The sequence below is a fragment of the Panthera uncia genome (genome assembly GCF_023721935.1).
Source record: "Panthera uncia isolate 11264 chromosome A3 unlocalized genomic scaffold, Puncia_PCG_1.0 HiC_scaffold_12, whole genome shotgun sequence".
NCBI classification, from domain to species: Eukaryota; Metazoa; Chordata; class Mammalia; order Carnivora; family Felidae; genus Panthera; species Panthera uncia.
The window spans coordinates 2,981,619-3,000,569 of NW_026057579.1; the positions used below are offsets into that span (position 1 = coordinate 2,981,619).

Below are 18,951 nucleotides of genomic sequence, written 5' to 3' on the forward strand. Positions count from 1 at the left end.
CTGTTTTGTTATGGGTAGCCGGCTGCAATTCATCCACTTTCTTTGCTGTCGAGCATTGCGTCGTATGAGCATACGTGATTTATGTCTTCGTTCTTCTGTGATGGGCGTTTGCATTGTTTTCTATTGGGGGCTATTGTGGACAGTGGTACCACACCGCTTCCTGGCCAGATTTGCGCTCCTGTATCCAGAAAGAGTGAGGCCCAAGGAGGAAAGGTCTCTTAGAAGAGAGTCAGCCAGGTCTAGTCCCCAGAGTGACAGAGGTCCAAGGACTCCCCATTTCCTAAGCTCTCCATGCCCCAAGCCTGGCAAGACCATAGACACAGCCAGCAAAGTAGATGAATTTTCAAAATTTTATTGTAAAACACAGCATAAGTCACAGGGAGTAGAAAACTTTCCACTTAACATATACAACACACATTCACTGAGCACCTGCTAAGGGCCAGGTCATGTGTTCGGCCCCCGCGGGGACCTGAAACACACAAGCCATGCTCCCTGCTCTCAGGAGCTCACAGTCTGGTGCAGGAGACAGACAGAGGCTCAACCATCTTTCAAAACAAGTCTCAGAATGTCAGAAGTGCTAAAATGGTCCAAGAGCAATTCCTCCCTCCCAGGAGACGTGGAGAGAACACCAGGGGAGCTGCTTCTGTGCTGTGCCCTGGGGGTTGGGAGCTTTTGACGGGACGGATGGGGGAGGAAAGCACTGCCCGCAGCTGTAAAAGGTCTGGTACTGGGGCCTGGTCAGTGGAGTCCAGACTTCAGGAATGTTACAGAAAGAAAAATTGCGGGAACCAACAAAATACGCTGACTTTTCATTTGTTTAGGTTGAGTTGTTACAAAAATAAGCCAGGTAAATGAAAAAGGAGAGTTGCTTTCACCCTCCCCTGCTCCTTTCCAGAAAGGACAGTCTCCAAATAAAGGACTCTCCTTCAAATTGGATGCAACTGGCTTTGAAAAAAAAAAGATGAAATCCTTATCTTCCGTCTTGCCACAGACTCTAAAAGCTTTCCCCACGAGACAGCTTGCAAAACAAGGTTGGGCAGGCCAGCGAGTGACAGGAGGGATCCGGGACATGGACACTGGGGCAAGGCAGGAGGGTGAGGAGTCGGCGAGAGGAGAGCAGAGGGCCAGGCTGGCCAAGGCGCCTGGCTTTTGTCCGGAAGCCACAGGCAGCACTGAAAGGCTTGGAGCAGTGCTGTGGCTCAAGCTGCACTTTAGAAAGACCGCTGTGGAGGCAGCATGGAGGTTGGTTAGCTGAGGAGGCTGCTGCTGGAGTCCTGTTAGCAGGGCTCTTGCATATCCTTCTGAGGGTCCACCCCACCGAGGCTGCTCCTCAGAGCCCCACAACAGCCAGGAGACGTCGGGCAGGGTGGAGACGTGTCTCTGGAGTCATCGATGTTGGGAGTGGGGGAAGTGAGGTACAGACACACTAACGTTCCATCTGGAAGTAGAACTTGGTGACCAACATGGCCTCCTCGGGCGTGTTGGTGAGGCTGACGGGCCGGTCGGCCTCCAGGGCTGTGCAGAGGAACCAGCCTGGGCAGGCAGCAGACTCGAAGCTGGTGGTGGGGCCGCTGTCTGAGCGGATGAACGTGAAGCGCTTATCTTGCTCCTTGTTCTTGCTCAGGTCAGTGATGTTAACTGCCTGGAAGCCAAGACATGAGCAGTGAGAACGGGGAGGCACGGAGGTCCTGTGCTGCCCCCTTCTCCCCACCGTGACATGGCCTCTGGCTGGCCCAGAGCAAGTGCTGGAGAAACACTGACCTGGGACCAGTCACGTGTCCTACACCTCCTAGGACAGCAGAGTCTGTCCCACTGTCACATCTTGACTTTGAAAAATCTGGCCACTCTAGCCATGGGCCAATAAGTTTGGTAAGCACATGGTACCATCAGCAGAGACCAAGGCATGTGGAGGCTGGTGCTCTGTCAAGGTCTATGCCTCTGGAAAGAGGGCATGGTGGAGAAGGATAGGTGCCCCTATCCACTGGTGGGGGCAAGTGACAGTGCCATGCTCACAGCTACTCACGTTGGGTTAAGATCTTGTCCAACAAGCACCTAAGACAAAGCCATCTTTTCCCAGGGCTGGCAGCCCATTAATATTGCAGGGATCAAGGAATACAGGGCCCTGAACAGGATGCCAACTCATGGGTTTGAGTAGATAAGGATTGGAAGAGAAGGGTCCTGAAGCTTGGCTTCACTGGAAGGTGGCAAGCCTAAGCGGGTTGGGGCCCCTCAGGCAAGAGAGTGACCCACAGAGAATGAGATCCCAAATGAACAATCCTTCTTCGCCCCCTCCCTTACTGAGACTAGACTTAGCCACGCAATGGGCTTCAGCCAATGGGACATTAATGATATGGTGCAAGCAGGGGTTTGATAAGCATTTGCACAGTGAGGCTTGTCATTTTGGAAAAATCCCTCTTAGGAAGCCAGCCGCCATGCTGTAAGGAAACCCAAGCCGACAACAGAGCTCTGAGAGAGCACCCGAAACAAGGGCCTGGAGGGTGAGAAACCATCTTAGACGCCCCAGCGCCAGCAGAGCTCTCTCCCGGGTGCAGCTGCAGGAGGGGCTCGAGCTGCACTGAGTGGGTCAGAACTACCCAGCTGAGTCCCCCTAATTGGCCCACAGAGTCCCGAGGAAGAGCACATTACGGTGGTTCCAGCCACCAGGTTTGGGGTGCTTGTTACCTGAGACAGGTCCTTACCTCCAGCTGGAGCCTAGTCTCATCACCAGACTTGACACAGGCCAGGCAGAGCTTCCCCCCATGGATCCCCAGGAACATGGCATGAGACTCAATGGGCACCACGTTTAACTTTTCTGGGGAAGAGCACAGGGGAGGGTCAGGTTGTAGAGAGAATGGGAGGCAGCCTGGACTCTCCCAGGAGAGTTTTCTGTCTCCCCCTGACCAACTAAAACCCTAAGATCGGAAGGACACTGAGGCGCCATCTTCCTGGTCCGCATTCAAATAGCAGATCAAACCAAACTCCCTATCCAGTTACTCCTCAAGGACCAAGTGGCCTAGATTCTGCTCCACATGGTTTCTATCCTTCCTTCTTCCCAGGATACGGGTGCTCCAGGTCACCAAGTCTGCTGCCCATGAGGACAGAAAATAGCACATAATGGGCTCCAGGGCTTGGTCTACAGGGACCTGAGTGACTTTGAACCTGCCTCTTACCCTCGGCGGTCTCTGAGCCCTCACATAGCAGTGAAAATCTCAGCCTTTCTGCCCTTCAGTGTGTTCGTTAGGAGAATTAACAGATGGACAGGAAAGGTATGTCTCACACTCTTTCAGAAGGGGGCAGGGGGCCAAAAACAAGGGGATGGGGCAGGGTGGAAAGATGGAGATCAGATGGTGCCGTTCTATAGTATCAAGTCAGCCGATAGGGATGTGAAAGCATCCCGGAAGGCTAGTGCTGAAAGAATCTCCCATCATGCCCTCACAGTTGGCCTCATTTTACTAAAGGGAAAAACTGAGGTGGGGGAGGGGGCAAAGCTTGCCCGTGTTCATGCAGCTTGTTTAGCGCACAGACCAGAACACGGCTGAGTGTGGTGTCTGTGAATAAGAGACATAACCCAGCCTTAGATATGGTGTATTCATTTTGGATGGTAGTTAGGGTCTGGACAACAGAGCAACATGGAAGGCTTAATAGTCACAGAGGGAAAGGGCCCATCTTACCTTCTGTGCCCTATCCCTGCCAGCTGTGGCCTGGGAACCCTGTGCCAGTTGGTGGGGGCTCCAGACCTAGGCTTTAAGGCTCCCACCCTCTTGAGGTTGCCCTCAAGTATGCCCTCTGGTGGCCAGGCTTCCCCCAGCTTCCCACTCAGCCGCAAAGACCCAATGGGGATCAGGGCTTTGAAACTAAGGTTTTGGGGGAACAGGATAAGGACTCCAGGGCAAAGTGACCCGGTTCCCACGCAGCAGCCACTTTCCTGGCAACCACTCACCTTCTAATTTAGTACTTGCTCCTTGCAAGTATCCGGCAACCAGTTGGTTATTCCTTAGGTAGAAGGTCTTCTGGTTAACATCCCAGATTCTGAAATGCAAAAGGACCCGGCTGTGGGAAACAACCTCTGTGTGCCCAACCCTGTGCTCCACCCCTTCCTGTGTGCTCCAGAGCTCACTGGATCCACATTCAACTTTCTGCCAGGGGTGTGGGATTATTTCTGTTACACCCATGGCATGGAGGAGAGATTGAGGTCAACACTGATTAAGGAGCAGACCCAACTCCCACAGCTGGAAAGCAGTGTACCCACATCACATTCTTTTTTTTTTTTTTTTAATGTTTATTTACTTTTAAGAGAGAGACAGAGCGTGAGTGGGGGAAGGGCAGAAAGAGACGGAGACAGAATCCAAAGCATGTTCCAGGCTCTGAGCTGTCAGCACAGAGCCCAATGTGGGGCTCGACCTCATGAGTCATGAGATCATGACCTGATCTGAAGTTGGACACTTAACGGACTGAGCCACCCAGGTGCCCCAATGCGCACCCACATTCTATCCCTCTCCTCACTTGTTATTCATCCTCTGATTCCCAGAGCAGACACCTTCTACTTCAGCAAAACATGCTCTAGAGTAGCACCATCCAATAAAAGTTTCTGGGTGCAGAAATGTTCCAGATCTACCCTGTCCAATATGGCAGCCACCGGCCACATATGGCTATTGAGCTCTTGAAATGTGGTGGGACTGAGGATCTGAATTTTAAATTCAATTTAATTTTTATTAATTTCAGTGTAAATTTAAAGAGTTGTCTGAGACTAGTGGCCATCACAGCAGTTTCAAGAGACACAGCAGCTTGTAGCTAACTCACTCTGAGCCTTAGACCGTGAGGGTCTGTTCCCATCAGCCAGTGGCTGCTCTGGGTCTGGCAGGGGCAGCACTCCCTGGGAACAAGCTTCCTTTCCAGCTCACCCAGGGACTTCCAGTCTTTTCTTCTTGGTCAAGGGCTGAGAGCGGGACTAACAGAGACTCCATTCCCTACTGCCCCCCACATGACCTTGGACCTGTACCTCATTTCCTCACACGTGAAGTGTGGCTAAAACCACCCATCTCATCAGGTGACCTTGGGGAGCTCATGAGCTCAGTGAGGGATAGTGGGACAAACTGTGAAGGTCTTTGCACATGTGAGGATTTGACCTTCCGAGATTTTTCTTAGTTCCTAGATGAGTCTTCTCCTAGAGACCTCTAAGGGCATCTCCTGGAGCTCCCAGCCAGTAGGTGGAGGCAGAGGCAAATCTCGTGAAGCAGTTTCCATGTCTGGAAAGGGGAAGGACTTGCCCCGGATGCACATGCACATGCATGCACACACTTACACAGGCATGCACAGAACCCCAAACTTCAGCCTCAAGCACAGAAACTCAGTCTGAGGGTGAAGTCACCCTAACAAGGCTCAGTCCTAGGATGTCACAGGACAGAGGGCTCACGTGGACAGCATCAGAGCCTGCCAATATTCCCACAGTGTTGGTGACATCTCACAAAACTCCTGGCTCAATTTTTAAAAATCACAGTAGTTTTCAGGCCCTACTTGACGTTCACAACGACTCAGTAAGGCAGGCAGGGGGTTATCATTAACCCCATGTCACAGATGGGGAAACTGAGGCCCCAGAGGAGCAGGATCCTCCACCATGTCAACACGGAGCCGCAGTGCTAGCCGGCAGTCTGGGACTCTGGGCCATGCTCTGCCCACAGCCACCCTGTCTGCTTCTTTGCCCAGCAAAGAGCCTCAGCATGGTTCCTTGGCCCCTGCCTGTCACCCACCGAGTCGCCAGTCTCTGGGAAATAAGTCTCTGGCCAAGTTACTCTGAAATGCAAGCCCTGAAGACCACGCATGTGGCTCCCCTTTCCTGAATAACGGGCATCCCTTTCCAGTCCAAACCCAGTTTTCAGGTGCTGTGGAGGCCAACGTCCCCCGACGGCTGTGATGGCTCCGTTTTCCTGTCCGTCCACCCCACCTCTGCAGGGGTGGCCTTACCTGAAGGCTTGCATCCTGCAAGGTCTCTTCCCCAAGGGATGGCAGGCTGTCTCTGAATAGAACAAGAAAAGGAGGAAAGAGATCAGGTAACTGGGGGGGCATCTGCAGATTTCCATCCTGTGGCCACGGCGAGGCAATGGGACACTGCCATTTCAGGCCCGGAGTAGCTGCTTATAAAGAAAATAGTCACTCACCCAAAGCAGGCTGTTGCCGCCCTGTCCCACTCTGAGAAACGGAAATGCCCTCACATTTCCAAAATGAGAAACCCTTGTTGTTGTCACTTTCAACCGTGCTGAGTGTCGCAATGGGGTGTTGTAACTGACTCCCTCCCCTTTCCCCCTGTGTAATTTCCCCAAAATTGAGCTTTCTATTTCCCCCTCACCAAGTTCCTGGGAAGAAGAGCACAATGAAAACTGAACGCTCCCTCATCTTCCTGACAGGTATCCTGAGACTGTTTGTTGACTTTGTAAAAATAGATTTAAGTAGAAAACTCCTCCTCTCCTAAAGCTAAGTGGTGGGGTTCCTCAGCACCCAGGACAGTCTCATGTCACTTTGTATTCTTTGAAGGATGCGTGCCCTTGCTGGACTCTGGACCGGGGACTAGCAAACATTCTGTAAGGGACTAGATAGTAAATATTTCAGGGTCTGTCTCCGTCATGATTACTCAATTCAGCTACCGTAGCTTGAACAGTAGAAGAGGCGATCTGTAAATGAGCAGGCTGATTGTGTTCCGATACAACTTTATTTACAAAAACGGGTGGTGGCCAGGGTTGGCCTGGTTTGCGGACCTCCTGCTGTAGTGCAAACTTCCTGAGAGGTGCTTTGAAGCCAGCTCTATTCCTGCTATCCGAGTCTTTAAAGTAATCGTCTTGGGAAAATGGGGCCAATTCAGCACCTGGAGAAAAATGGATCCAAATTTCACCTCTGCCACTTGCCATTTGCTACCCGCGTGACCTGGAACAAGTCACTTCACTTATTTGGGCCTCTGTCTCCGTCTCCTCATGCCCAGAATGGGATTGATCACGTCTTCCTCATGGGTGAAAAGGAGGAGGGAGGGAGGGAGAGAAGGAGGAAGGAAGGAAGGAAGGAAAGAAGGAAGGAAGGAAGGAAAGAAGGAAGGTAAAGGAAGGGAAGGAGGAAGGGAAAGGAAGGGAAGAAGGAGAGGAAAGTTCTAGCCTGCAGTGAGCACTAACACGCATTAACTTCTTTCCTTACTACATTCTAGAAGTTAGGAAAAAGGTATGCGTACTCCCATTTACGGATAAGGAAAATATGGACAGGGCTTCCGCATGATCAGAGTACACAATGCTAATGCAGAAATGTAGACTGAAGCATTGGAGAACTGGATGGGAGCTCGGCAGCCCTCCTATCCCACCCTACCATTGTTTTGAAGAACACTAAGACTCAGAGAGGGAAAGGGACCCGCCCAAGGCCACACAGCACGTTAATGGCAACGATATGCCCAGGAATCCAGGTCTCCAGGCTCCTAGCCAGTGGTCATCCTGTTCACAGCAGCTGATCTTGATGAGCTCAGCCAACAAATATGTTCAACCAACAAATCAGCATCTGTGTCCAAATGAGAGTAAAATCCTTCAAGGAGGAAGGCTACACTGCGTATTTGAAAGTTGCTAAGAGAGTAGATCACAAAAGGTATAAAAGATAAGACATAAAAGATATTTTTATGACTATGTATATAAAACAGCTGCTGGGTAAATCACTGTGTTGTACACCTGTGACTAATACAATGTTACATGTCAATTATACCTCAATTAAAAAATTTTTTTTAAAAAGACAGGCTTCTCAAATCTTTCAGAGCAAGTGGAACATTTCTGCAAAAATTGTATCACCTCCCTGAGTGACTCCTTTGAGGATCAAAGTGGCGTGTACGTGTCCCCTCTGTTCTCACAAGGTGAGTGACCTTGAGGGAGACATTCACCTTTGAAACACATGCGAGAAACAGTATCTACCCTTGAGGGCCAAAGGGGAGTTTTGTTTGCTTGGGGGAGGGCTGGCTGAAGGAGGTGATGTGTAAGAACCTGCTTGATTATTTGCCTCTTGCAGCATTTGCTGAATCGCGGGATACGATTTCTGGAACGCTTAGAAATCATCAGGTGCCTGAACTTGGTCAGCACCTCTCTGAGATGAAAGGCAGCTAAACTGTGATAAACCCTCTCCTACGTGCCTCAATGTTACATCCACATCCCTTGAAAAACGTCCCTGAAGACTGAAGAGAAGTGACTTGCCTAGAGGAGGCCGAGCGGCCCGGAGCCTGCCCTCAGACAGCACTCCAAGCCAAGGTCCCACCCCCCCTGGGGCTGCTGGGTAAATGCTCCTCTGTCCCTAGCCCAAATTCAAAGAGACAGGTTTCTCCTGGAGAACAGAGCCCTGAGTTCTCCACCTTTGCCAGGTCTGTGCCCTTTTCCCACTGTGCCCAAGAAGTGTCCTGGCAGGCCGTTCTGAGTATAGAGGAAGGAGTTCCTAGGGCCGGGCCGACAAGTCAGGCCGACCTGGGGCTGCGTCCTCCCATCACTTATGAGCTGGGCCACCCAGGCCCAGGTCTCTTGGCCTCGGTTTCATAATCCATTAGACAGGCCTAATAATTGAAGCCTTGTCACGGGGTTCTGTGAGGACTGAGATGGTGCACATGGTGTATTTAACCCTGACCCTGGCACGTAGGAAATACACAAACAATAGAAAGCTACTGCGTCTGCTTTGTGGCCCCACGTAAAGTGAGAGAGGTCAGTCACAAGGCCCCTGAGCCAGTCAGCCCTGCCCTGCACGCCCAGTTGGACTCCCGAGGGGGAGGCCCTCATCCCTCTGGGCTGGGGGAGGAAAGGAGTGGGGGGTGAGAGGCTCTTTCCCTCCCCTCACGCTTCTGGCCACAATTCCTCTCTTGGTTCCGTCTTATCAAAATAGTTGGTGTCCCGATGATTTCTGCCCACAGGAAATCTCTGACTAAACTTGTTTTCAGTTCTGGCTCCTCAACCGCTCACTCCAGTTCCCGAATTCGGTTTAACGACCACACGGCATAGCGGACCCTGGGAGCTCCAGGCATCACAATTGTATCTAGTGCCTTCCTCGGCATGCCGAGCCCTGCCCTGCTAGACACTGGTGACTACAGAAATGACTAAGGCCCACTCCAAGGGAAATAGGAAAACCAGGCTCTGTCTGTGTCCTTGGAGCGATACTACACAGGCTCTACGGGCCCCTGTTGATGCTTCTAGAGCTCCATCCACATAGGAAGTGCTCAATAAATGCTAACTATTTCTCAATTTCAGTTAATTACATCTTTCAGTTCTAAGATTTCCATTTGCTTCCTTTTTTTTTTGTATAGTTTCTACTTCTCTGCCAAAAGTTTCCATCTTGTCTTTTAAATCCTTGAACACAGTATTCACGGTTCTTGTAAAGGCTGCACCTGATAACTTCATTATTTGAATCCCTGCTGTGTCTCCTTCTGCTGTCCGTTTTTTCTCTGGTGCACAGGTTGTCTTACATATGCCTGACTACTTTTTACTGACTGTTGGGCACTGTAGCATATCAAAAACTGCAGAGATCATTTGAGGCTGCGGACAATTCATCTAGAGGTGTATATATCTAGAGATGATTCACTTTTGCTTCTTCTGGGCAGTGAGGCTATAGGCACTGAAGCCCCACATGACCTTAACCCCAAGAGGCTTGACACGATCGGAGCAGAGCTTTAATAACCATGCAGACTGTTCCATTTCTGTTCACTCCCAATCCTCTCGGGTCCCAGCCCAGACCTGGGGGGTTTATTGAGGCCCCTCCTCCTCAGTGAGAGCTAAAGTACACATTTTATCCTCTCCCTGCCCCCACCCCCCCAGTCCCGTAAGTCTGTCCAAAACTCAGCTGGGGCTTCTAAAACCAGCCAATGCTTCCCAGGGCAAAGGGGCCCAGTGCTGACCTCCACCTGTCTGGGCTTTTGTAGTTCTTCAAAGCCTTGGTCATTCTTTGACACCTTCTGATTATCTAGAAATACATTTTGCTAGCTTTGCCAGTTATCACAGCAGGAAGGTTGATCCTAGGCCAGGCGTGGACACTGATGTCTATATTTTAAGTCTTATTACTCAGGATGGTGGAGTTGGAACAGCTTTTGGGGGGGGGGGGGTAGGGGCAGAAGTGACTGAAAAGTTGGGCAGGAGTCAGAGGATGAAGGGCCTTTAATGTAACACCAAGGGGCAGGGAATTTATCTTAGAGAAAATGGAATCAGAGGGTGAGACAGTCAGATTTGTCTTATTAAGATAATCGTGGGGCTAGTGGACAGATGGATTAGACTCGGTGTGAGGTTTGGGGTCACTGAGCCTGAAGGCAGAGGGGTGATGTGCTGGTAAGTGTTGACAGCTGGCTCACCAAAAGGGTTCTCATTAGTAGCATTTGCCTGTTTCTCTGGTGTAAATACTCCCACCGTGGATGATCTTGAGCCACTAGCATGACAATGCTGAATGCAAAGCTGACGAGAAACGCACACAAGCACGTCTTGCTGATGCCAGCATCCTGCAGAGGAGGCCGATTTGGCAGCTCGCCTATCTTTCTTGAAAGAAAGCGTCCTATTTCTTTTCTTTTTCTTCTCCTTCTTCTTCTTGTTGTTTTTTGTTTTTGTTTTTTTTTTTGTTTTTTGTTTTGTTTTTTGTTTTTGTTTTTGTTTTTGTTTTTTTAGAGAGAAGGTGCAAGTAAGCAAGGGGCAGAGAGAGAGAGAAAGAGAGAGAGAGAAAAGCAGGGCTCGCCCGATGCAAGGCTCGAACTCACGAACCGTGAGATCATGACCTGGACCAAAGTCAGATGCTTAACTGACTGAGCCACCCAGGCACCCAAAGGCATCCCATTTCTTTCTTTTTTTTTTTTCTTCCCCCCCCCCCCCACAGTATCTGTTAGTTTATTTATCAAGAGAAACTATTCCATAACCCAATATTCATGTTTCATACTTCAGGAACACAGATCAGCGACAAACTTTCATGGAACTCAACCCAAGGAAATTCTTTACATTCCAAAATCACTTTGCACTCTGAAAGATACCAGCCTTCTTCATCTCCTCAACATCTTTCATGGAATCATAATTTCCACAGAAATCTGCGTATGTCTTCTTTCTTGGTTCGGCCACAGCAAACTTATAGAAAGCTGCAACCCCCAGGGATACAGGGGGCATGTATCCAACATAGGTATCCAACAGTATGAAATCGCAGACACTTGGCCAGAAGACCTCACATCTGAGGTTTCGCCAAAACACTGGAAGTCTGGGTAGCTATTCTGCTCAACACCAACCTTAAACCCAACGTCCTTCCTAACTGATACAGAAATGGATGGCCAAAAGCATCCTATTTCTTAATTCTAGTCCCTCCCCATCTCAGCCTGGGGGCCTATCGCACTGGTCACGTCCCCCTCGCAGAAAATGATCCCTCCTGACAAATCCAGTTTATCAGGAAACTTCAGTGAATCTTGGTGCAAACGTTTTCAGCTATGCCTGCTGGCGCTGCATTTATGTCATGCGAGCACCACTTGTAAAAATTTAAGCCGCCAGCTTTGGGTGGACAGGTGTGCACCTTAAGTTGTAATGTCTCAGTCTCATGTTCAGCCAGCTCTTGAGTACGTGAGTGTCACAGCACACAGCACACAATAGACGCAGTGCTGTTGTCCAAACTTTGGAAATTTTTACTAAGGTAACGGTACAAAGTCTCTGGTTACTCTTTCCAAGAGATGGGTAAATATATTCGTACAAACAGGAGGAGGAACAAATATATCTCATGCCTTCTCTCTGTCAGTTTCCACCTACCCAGCCCTGCCAGGTAACCAAGTCAATTTTAACAAAATCCAGAAGCTTATTAGAAGCTCCCTACAGCAGCAAGCCAGCTTTGGAGACAGATTCTGTCCTGGGCATCTGCAGCCATCAGGGTGACCCGTATGCCCTCCTGGGCCATGTAGGGTGGTCAGGAGATTATATATAACGTCAACTGTTATCAATCATTGCTTCACAAGAAGCTTGCGCTCCTCCTAGGTCTAAATGGTAAACTTACTGAGAATCTCTTGTAAGTTTCAAAGTCTTCCAAGATGTTTTTTGCTTCAACAATTTCTGGGTTTGATCTGAATCTGCACTGAAACCATTATTTATCTAGTTATCTTGTGCTTCTAGAGGGACATGTTTGCTCTTGCCTTCTTGGCTATGGTGACTAGCTTTATAAGGCAGCTAGCTTCTCCACTGGCAGACGGAGACGGGGAGGGACAGGAACCAGGGAATGGGGGAGGGCACAGCTGTGTTTCTTACATGCTTGCTTCAGGCTGTGTGTTCTATTCTTTCATATGGATCTCACTTAGTCCTCATAACAGCTGTGCAAGGTGGATAAATGTAGACCCAAGATGGGTATATATATTTATACTCACTTTGTAGCATAAAAAAAATCAAGGTACAGGAAGATTAAATCACTTGCCCCAGATGGTGGTGGAGGCAGCATTTGAACCCAGTTCTTGTATTCTTTCTTACAGTGCAGTCCTGCCAGAAAGGCAGCTGACCTCTTTCCTCTCTGCCTCATCGCACAGTTAACAGAAGCCAAGGATTGTATTTGCTCCTATGGTGTTCCTTTTGGTTTGAACTCACATCTTATAGAGCAACAATTTATTCCACAATTGCTTGGACATTTTAGGAGTTTGTCTGTTTTTCGGTAGTAAGGAAAGGACGATTCTAAGGCCTTACAGAAGTTAAAGAGAAAAAGCTCTTTATCTGGTTTTGAACTAGAGTGGCCAACTGTCCTGGTTTTTCTAGGACTTTCTAAGTGTTAGTACTAAAAGTCTGGCATCCTGGGAAGTCCCTCAGTCCCTGGAAAACTGAGATGATTGGTCACCCTATAATATGAGTCCTTAAGAGGTGCATATATCGGCGGGTGGCTGGGATTGCAAATTGCAGGCACAGTTAACTGCTAATCATTGTGTCTTGCATAGCAGAGATGTAGTCCATTAAAAAAAATTTTTTTTAACATTTATTCATTTTTGAGAGACAGAGAGACACAGACCATGAGTGGGGGAGGGGCAGAGAGAGAAGGAGACACAGAATCCCAAGCAGGCTCCAGGCTCTGAGCAAGTTGTCAGCACAGAACCCAGTGCAAGGCTGGAACCCACGAACCATGAGATCATGACCTGAGCTGAAGTCAGACGCTCAACCAACTGAGCCACCCAGGTGCCCCAAAGATGTGGTCCATTTTATTAGGTACGTAGATACGTAGATGAAGCACACAAGAACCAAAAAACTTAGTGAGTCTTCCACTTAGGAAAAGAGACCATAGCGGATACAGTATTGATCAATCACTCCCCTTCTGATCAAGTTAATTTTTAATTTAGCCATTCACATTTTGTTTCCTCCAACTATATAAATCAAGATATGTCCACGTCAAGTGGCTTCAGATTGTTTTCAAATGTAAGTTGTGCAAAGGATTTACCCTTTCACTATCACTATTTTCACCTTCACCTCCTCATCCTCCTGCCCTGCCTTCTTCACACACATTAGAGGTATGGTCAGGGGTGTTAGAGAGGAAGCAGAGGTCCAGTGAGGTAAGAGACGTGTCCCAAGCACATACCCACCTTCACCCTGGCTCCTCTGCCCTCGAGTTCCCAGCTCTTCAGGCAAACTACGAATCTCTCCATGATCTCTCTCCTCAGAGCCCTGTTCTCTGCTCGGCAAGGATAACACCACCCACGTCCCTGGCCTTCCGGAAAACATGGTGTCTTCACTGGGCTCACACACACTCATCTCCTGAACTTGAACTTACTCAGCACCTACCACGTGCCACTTTAAAATATTTTGGGGGTGCCTGGGTGGCTCAGTCGGTTGAACATCCTACTCTTGATTTAGGCTCAGGTCATGATCTCACGATTCATGAGATTGAGCCCCACGTCAGGCTCTGCACTGACAGTGGGAAGCCTGTTTGGGATTCTCTCTCTCCCTCTCTCTCTCTGCCCCTCCCCTGCTCTCTCTCTCTCTCTCTCTCTCTCTCAAAATTAATAAACTTAAAAAATAATAAAATATTTTGGAATGAACCGTTTTTAAGTATAGTGGTTTCCTCACATGATATCATTATCTAGTTCTGGGAGTGGCTCCCCCTTTACACATTCAAAAGATACCCAAGACCATGGGCTAACATTTTCATACAAGCCACTGGAGACTGCCTCACCTCCTCCAAAGGGGAGGCCTTGCTGCCCTTGGAAAAACTGCTTGTGGTTTCCAAAGCACTTCTCCCTCCATGACCTCATTCAGTCTCTGCACCCCTAGAACACAACACAGTGATTTAAGAGACAGACCGTCTGCAGTGGAGCCCAGCTCCTCCCCTTGTAGTGGCTGTCTGGCCTTGGGCAAATTACTTAACCTTTCCGTGTCCAAGTTCCCCCTTCTGAAACTAAACAATAATAGTGCTTCCCCATATGGTTGTTGTGAGCATTAGAAGAGACAGGCCACCTAAACAGCTCGGCAGAGCACCTGGCTCATAGTAAGCCCACGGAAGGATCGGCTATTACTGTACCCGTGAAACCCTGAGAGTTTGCCTGCCTCCTCTTGACCTGAGAAGAGCGAGACCCAGAAAGGAGTAATAGAGGCCGTTTGAGGCCAAACACAGGAACTAGGTCTCCAGAACCCTAGTTTTAAGATCTTTTTTCTGCCCTACACAGATCTTAAACAGACTGCAAAGCAGTAGCCCGTAGGCTGCATATTTCCATTGCTCACGTTATTGTTTTATTTAATCAAACTACTACACAAGGAAATCAGAATATCTGACTGCTCCTGAGAAATGACAAGTTCTGGCCACCTGGGCCTGCATTCTCATGAGACAACCAGCTGCTGGAACCAGTCAGTCCCCACTAATTCCCAGTCCCCACCCTTTGGTATTATCCTTCAGCTCTTGTAAGCTAGTGTCCGCATCTTTTAGTATTTCTCATTGAGTTCACACTGTTCTCGCCCTCATTTGACAGAAATATTTCTCCAATTTCTATGTCTCTGTCAACAGTGGAAAAGGACCAATAGAGTCTAACAGCTCCATGATTTTTCTCACAGCAGACGTGCTTCCTCTGGCGCCCGCTGGCGGGACAGGCATTGGGCTCACCTCAGTGTATGTGTGTGGCCCGCTGTAGCCTCCACCTCGGCCAGGTCTCCAGCATGGGCCTGGAGCTACATGCCCTTGACATTTCTCTGGAAGGCTGCCCTCAGTAAACACCAGTGGTCGATAGTTTCCTCCCCATTTTTCAGATGGAAAAATAGGAGTGGAAGGAGCTTACCTGATGCCATGGGGAGGGCCTGGTAGCATACGAGGTCTTCTGAGGCCTTCTACACTCTGGCTCCAGACTGAGCTGCTGCACAGAAAGGAGAAGCACCGGGCAGTACCTGTGCCACCAGCACCTCCCAGAATGAAGTTGCTCCTTCCTTCCGGATTACCTGAGGAGAGGAAGAGGAAGAGCTACTGCCTGCCTTCTACACACCCAGGCAGGGCTCGCCAGGCCCAGCTTCCAAAAGGGTGACTCAGGCTAACAGGAACCAAACAGGTTCTTATCTCTGTAAAACCAGAGGCCTCACGTGAGGAACCGACCGGGATTAGTAAGGCTGGACCTTTGTGCGCACCCAACTTTTGTGCTCAACCCAATCATGCATGCATGCGTTTATTCACCTAGTCAATATGGGTTGACCTAATCCTGTGTTCCAGGTAATCTTCCAGGCACTGGGGGAAAGCCTGATAAGGTCTCTGATAGTCTAACAGAGGAGGGCAAGACAAGAAATTAGGAAACAAATGGACTACCTTCATATGAAAGGAAGTGCGGTAGGGGAAATCAAAAACATGATAGGTTTTTGAGGGACCTAGGGGTGGGTGCATGTTTTCTGCAAAGTGGTCAGAGAAGGCCAATCTGAGAAGCTGACTTGCGACCTGAGACCTGAGACCTGAGTAATGTCAAAGAAGTGGAAGAGTGTCCTGGGGGAGGGAAAAGCAAGCACAAAGGCCCTTGGGTGGGGACCTTCTTGGTCTATTTGGGGACCATGTGGAGGCTCATATGGTTGGGGTGTGGCTTATGGAGCATCAGGGTGTCCATCCTTTCCTCCAGGTACCCTCAGGCTCCCCACCCCAGCTGCTGGCATGACAACTGCCCACAAGGCCAGATACTCTCTCCCCACCTTCTCTAGAAGACTCTATGTTCTAAACCTTCTCCTCTTTGCCATTCCGAACTTGCTCTCTAGCTTTATGCCCTTGGGTCCTGCCATCAGGGAGCAGACAACTCAGGAATCTTTAAAACCATCTGGGTTGATACATGGGGAGCAGTGGCAAGGGATCCCTTGGCAAGCTAGAGGTCTTGGATCTTGTCCTCTGGCCTACCACTAACCAGCTGTATGACTCTGGAAGTGTCCCTTAGATTAGGGGCAGGCTGGAGCAAGAAATGGCCTGCAAACTGCAAAATGCTTTATAGGTTGTGTGCATTGAAATAGGGCTTTGCTCTAGACAGGGCCTTAGGGCACAGGGGAAGGGGAGAGTGAAGGGGAGGGCCAGCCTACTGGCCACCTTCAAGCCTGTCTTTTCTGTTGGAGAAGGAAAGGCCATGCTTACTTGCAGAAAGGCTCATCGTTCATAAATGTTTCAATAGGGGTCTGTTGGAGTTCTTCACTTTTCCCCTAACCCTGCCTCTGGGGCCTGGGCTCATTCCCAGGGCCCCTTCACTCAGCCCACAGGGCCTGAAGTCAGCAGAGAGATGCAGAGAGCCAGAGGCGGCCAGGGTGCCCGTTCCTGGGTACTTCTGACCACAGGGACTTCCCACAAGGCCTTCACTTCCTGTTCTATTCAGCCTTGGCTCATCAGCTAGAATGCCAAGGCTTCCGAGTTTGGGCTGGGAATTTCTGAAGCAGGTTTTGTAGAGAAATTCCTGTTTGCTAACGAATCAGGAACTAAATTTTGTAAACCTGGAAAGTTGGGCCCTTGGGGCAGCTTGGGAACCTGCCTGTGGATGCCATCTTGTCCTCATGGTGTGCATGCCTGTTATTACACCAGGAGGACCACTCTGTGAGGCAGGTTCTGGCACTCAGAGTTTCAGATCCCAGTCTCACAAACTACATCTGTGTTATCTTAGAGACACCTGTAAAAGGAGGGTTAGACTGTTAGTCACCTTGTGGGGTGGTTGTGAGGACTGAGCACACAAGCATAAGATGTTTAGAACACAGGAAGCATTATCTAAGTATGAGCTGTAATTCTGGCAGAGCATGGGTCTGATGTCTCCACGGGGAGCTAAGGGCCTGGCCTAGTCTGCAGTCGGTAAGATGGTAAGCTAGGCTGCCAGTCTGGGTCGGGGATGGTGTGTTGATCAGTGCACAGGGCTGGCATTCCCCATCCAGGCCTGACACGGGGCACTTCCAGGATGGAGGAACCATTTGTAGGCGTCTCTAGCCCTCTAGAGCCTAGCCCACTACTCCAGAACTTTCCTCTCCAGGTTTATCACCTCTCCTCCAAAGCTGCAAAGATCTAAGGGATCAGTGGCCTGGCCTGGAGCACTCAGAGCACCTGAGAAGCCCAGAGTCAAAAATGTCCCAGAGATGGGGAAGTCTACAGTTGTGGGAAGGGTTGGCAATGGGGAACTTGGGAATTTCTGGTGGCTGGGGACCCTGGGTGGTGGAGGGGGGCTGCTTCGGAACACTGAGGCACTCTGCCTCCAACAACAATGACTGACCACTCACTCCAGCACTGACCTCCCTTGGGCCAGGCCATTGCACAAAGAAGAAGGGGGTGGGGGACACATAGAAGACAAGGGAAAAGCAAGAGGTAATGAGGAGAGCAGGCATCAGGAATGGAGGAATGAGATATTGAGGTTCAATGTTATTAGAATCCATGTCTCAGATTAAGACAGCTGCAGGTGAGGTCTCCTGGTAGGAGAGATGCCAAGGCCCCAAAGGGAAGTCATATGCTAGGCTCAATGGCACGGTTCCTGTGCACTGTGGGAAGACTAAGAGCATTAGAGAATCCCTCCACTTCGGCCAGGGGAGACAGGCACCAAAGGGGCATCCTGCTTCCTGCTGGTTTAGGTCCATGAGGCCAGAGCAATGGATCTGAGTTGTGACAAGAGATACCATTGAGCTGTTTCCCGTGGTCTTAGATCAATACTAGTCCTCACAGGTTCCAGGAGAGTCTATACAACCTGGCTCCAGGCTCAGCTTGCAGAACAATCACCTTATTCCCTGAACTCTAGCTACACAGTCCTTTTGATTTCTCAAGTTCACCTCTTCCTCCCGCCTCAGGGCTTTGACATAGGCTCATCCTCTGCATGGAACACCCTCCCCTGCCCCATTCCACTGACTAGTGGACCATCCTCACCCTTAAAACCTCAGCTCAGACACTTCATTTGCGTGATCCTCTGTGCGACCTCTGCCTCCCCGGCAGGTCACAGCAAGGACTGTGTCTGTTCTGTTCACCGTTATATCCCCAACTCACATGGTGCAGAACCTGCCACATTGAGAAATGAATAAAGGAATGGATGGGAAGCTACCACTCAGGTACAGTCTCTCTCTCTCTCTCTCTCTCTCTCTCTCACACACACACACACACACACCCCACTCACACATCTGTATGAATGAATAAGTCTGCCACCATGACATTTCTAAGTGGTCACGCATTGAAACACACATGTTCACATCAACCAACGTCAAGATGTGCAGATTCTGCTTAACCCCACGATCCACTCTTCTGGGAACTTCCCCATTGCCATCACCACAGTTCACAGGGCCAGTCACGTATAAATGTCCCTGACTGTCCCCAGGCCATGGCTGATTGGACAGTAGCTGGGGGGATAGCTCCTCCAAACTAATGCACCACTGGGAAGGAGGAACTAGAATGCAGAGGCCAGGCCACATGTAATTGCTCTCAAACTGAGGACCTCAAAATCCATAAGTCATTGCCCACGTGTGTGGGGTACATTGCAGTTTACAAAGCTCCTAGACGTGAGTCCACGGCGCAGCAGGGCCTGTCTGAGGTTTT

At 49.7% G+C, this 18,951-nt stretch overlaps 1 protein-coding gene and 1 pseudogene across 4 annotated transcripts; both read right to left on the bottom strand.

Moving 5' to 3' along the window:
• Positions 1-336: 336 nt before the first annotated feature.
• Positions 337-15,329, bottom strand: LOC125937429 (interleukin-1 receptor antagonist protein). Of its 4 annotated transcripts, none has more exons than XM_049652120.1 (5): positions 15,227-15,329; positions 5,962-6,013; positions 3,941-4,029; positions 2,700-2,812; positions 337-1,642 (listed from the first exon to the last, which is right to left on the bottom strand). In XM_049652120.1, the coding sequence occupies exons 1-5, from the start codon at positions 15,234-15,236 to the stop codon at positions 1,427-1,429; spliced, it is 480 nt and encodes a 159-aa protein (XP_049508077.1). In that variant the 5' UTR covers positions 15,237-15,329; the 3' UTR covers positions 337-1,426. The 4 variants fall into 4 exon arrangements, with proteins under 4 accessions (XP_049508077.1, XP_049508079.1, XP_049508078.1 ...); XM_049652122.1 differs by lacking the exon at positions 15,227-15,329 and adding an exon at positions 14,134-14,578; XM_049652121.1 differs by lacking the exon at positions 15,227-15,329 and adding an exon at positions 6,156-6,247.
• LOC125937388 (cytochrome c oxidase subunit 6C-like) lies at positions 10,617-13,466 on the bottom strand (annotated as a pseudogene).
• Positions 15,330-18,951: the final 3,622 nt, after the last annotated feature.

What these genes read in the sequence shown, in the direction of transcription:
- LOC125937429 (XM_049652122.1), bottom strand. Translation starts at nt 14,212, where the DNA reads ATGAGGTCATGGAGGGAGAAGTGCTTTGGAAACCACAAGCAGTTTTTC. An exon ending in TGCAGGATGCAAGCCTTCAG is followed by an intron (nt 4,030 to 5,961) that starts GTAAGGCCACCC and finishes TTTGCATTTCAG; the next exon opens with AATCTGGGATGTTAACCAGA. An exon ending in AGACTAGGCTCCAGCTGGAG is followed by an intron (nt 1,643 to 2,699) that starts GTAAGGACCTGT and finishes CTTGGCTTCCAG; the next exon opens with GCAGTTAACATCACTGACCT.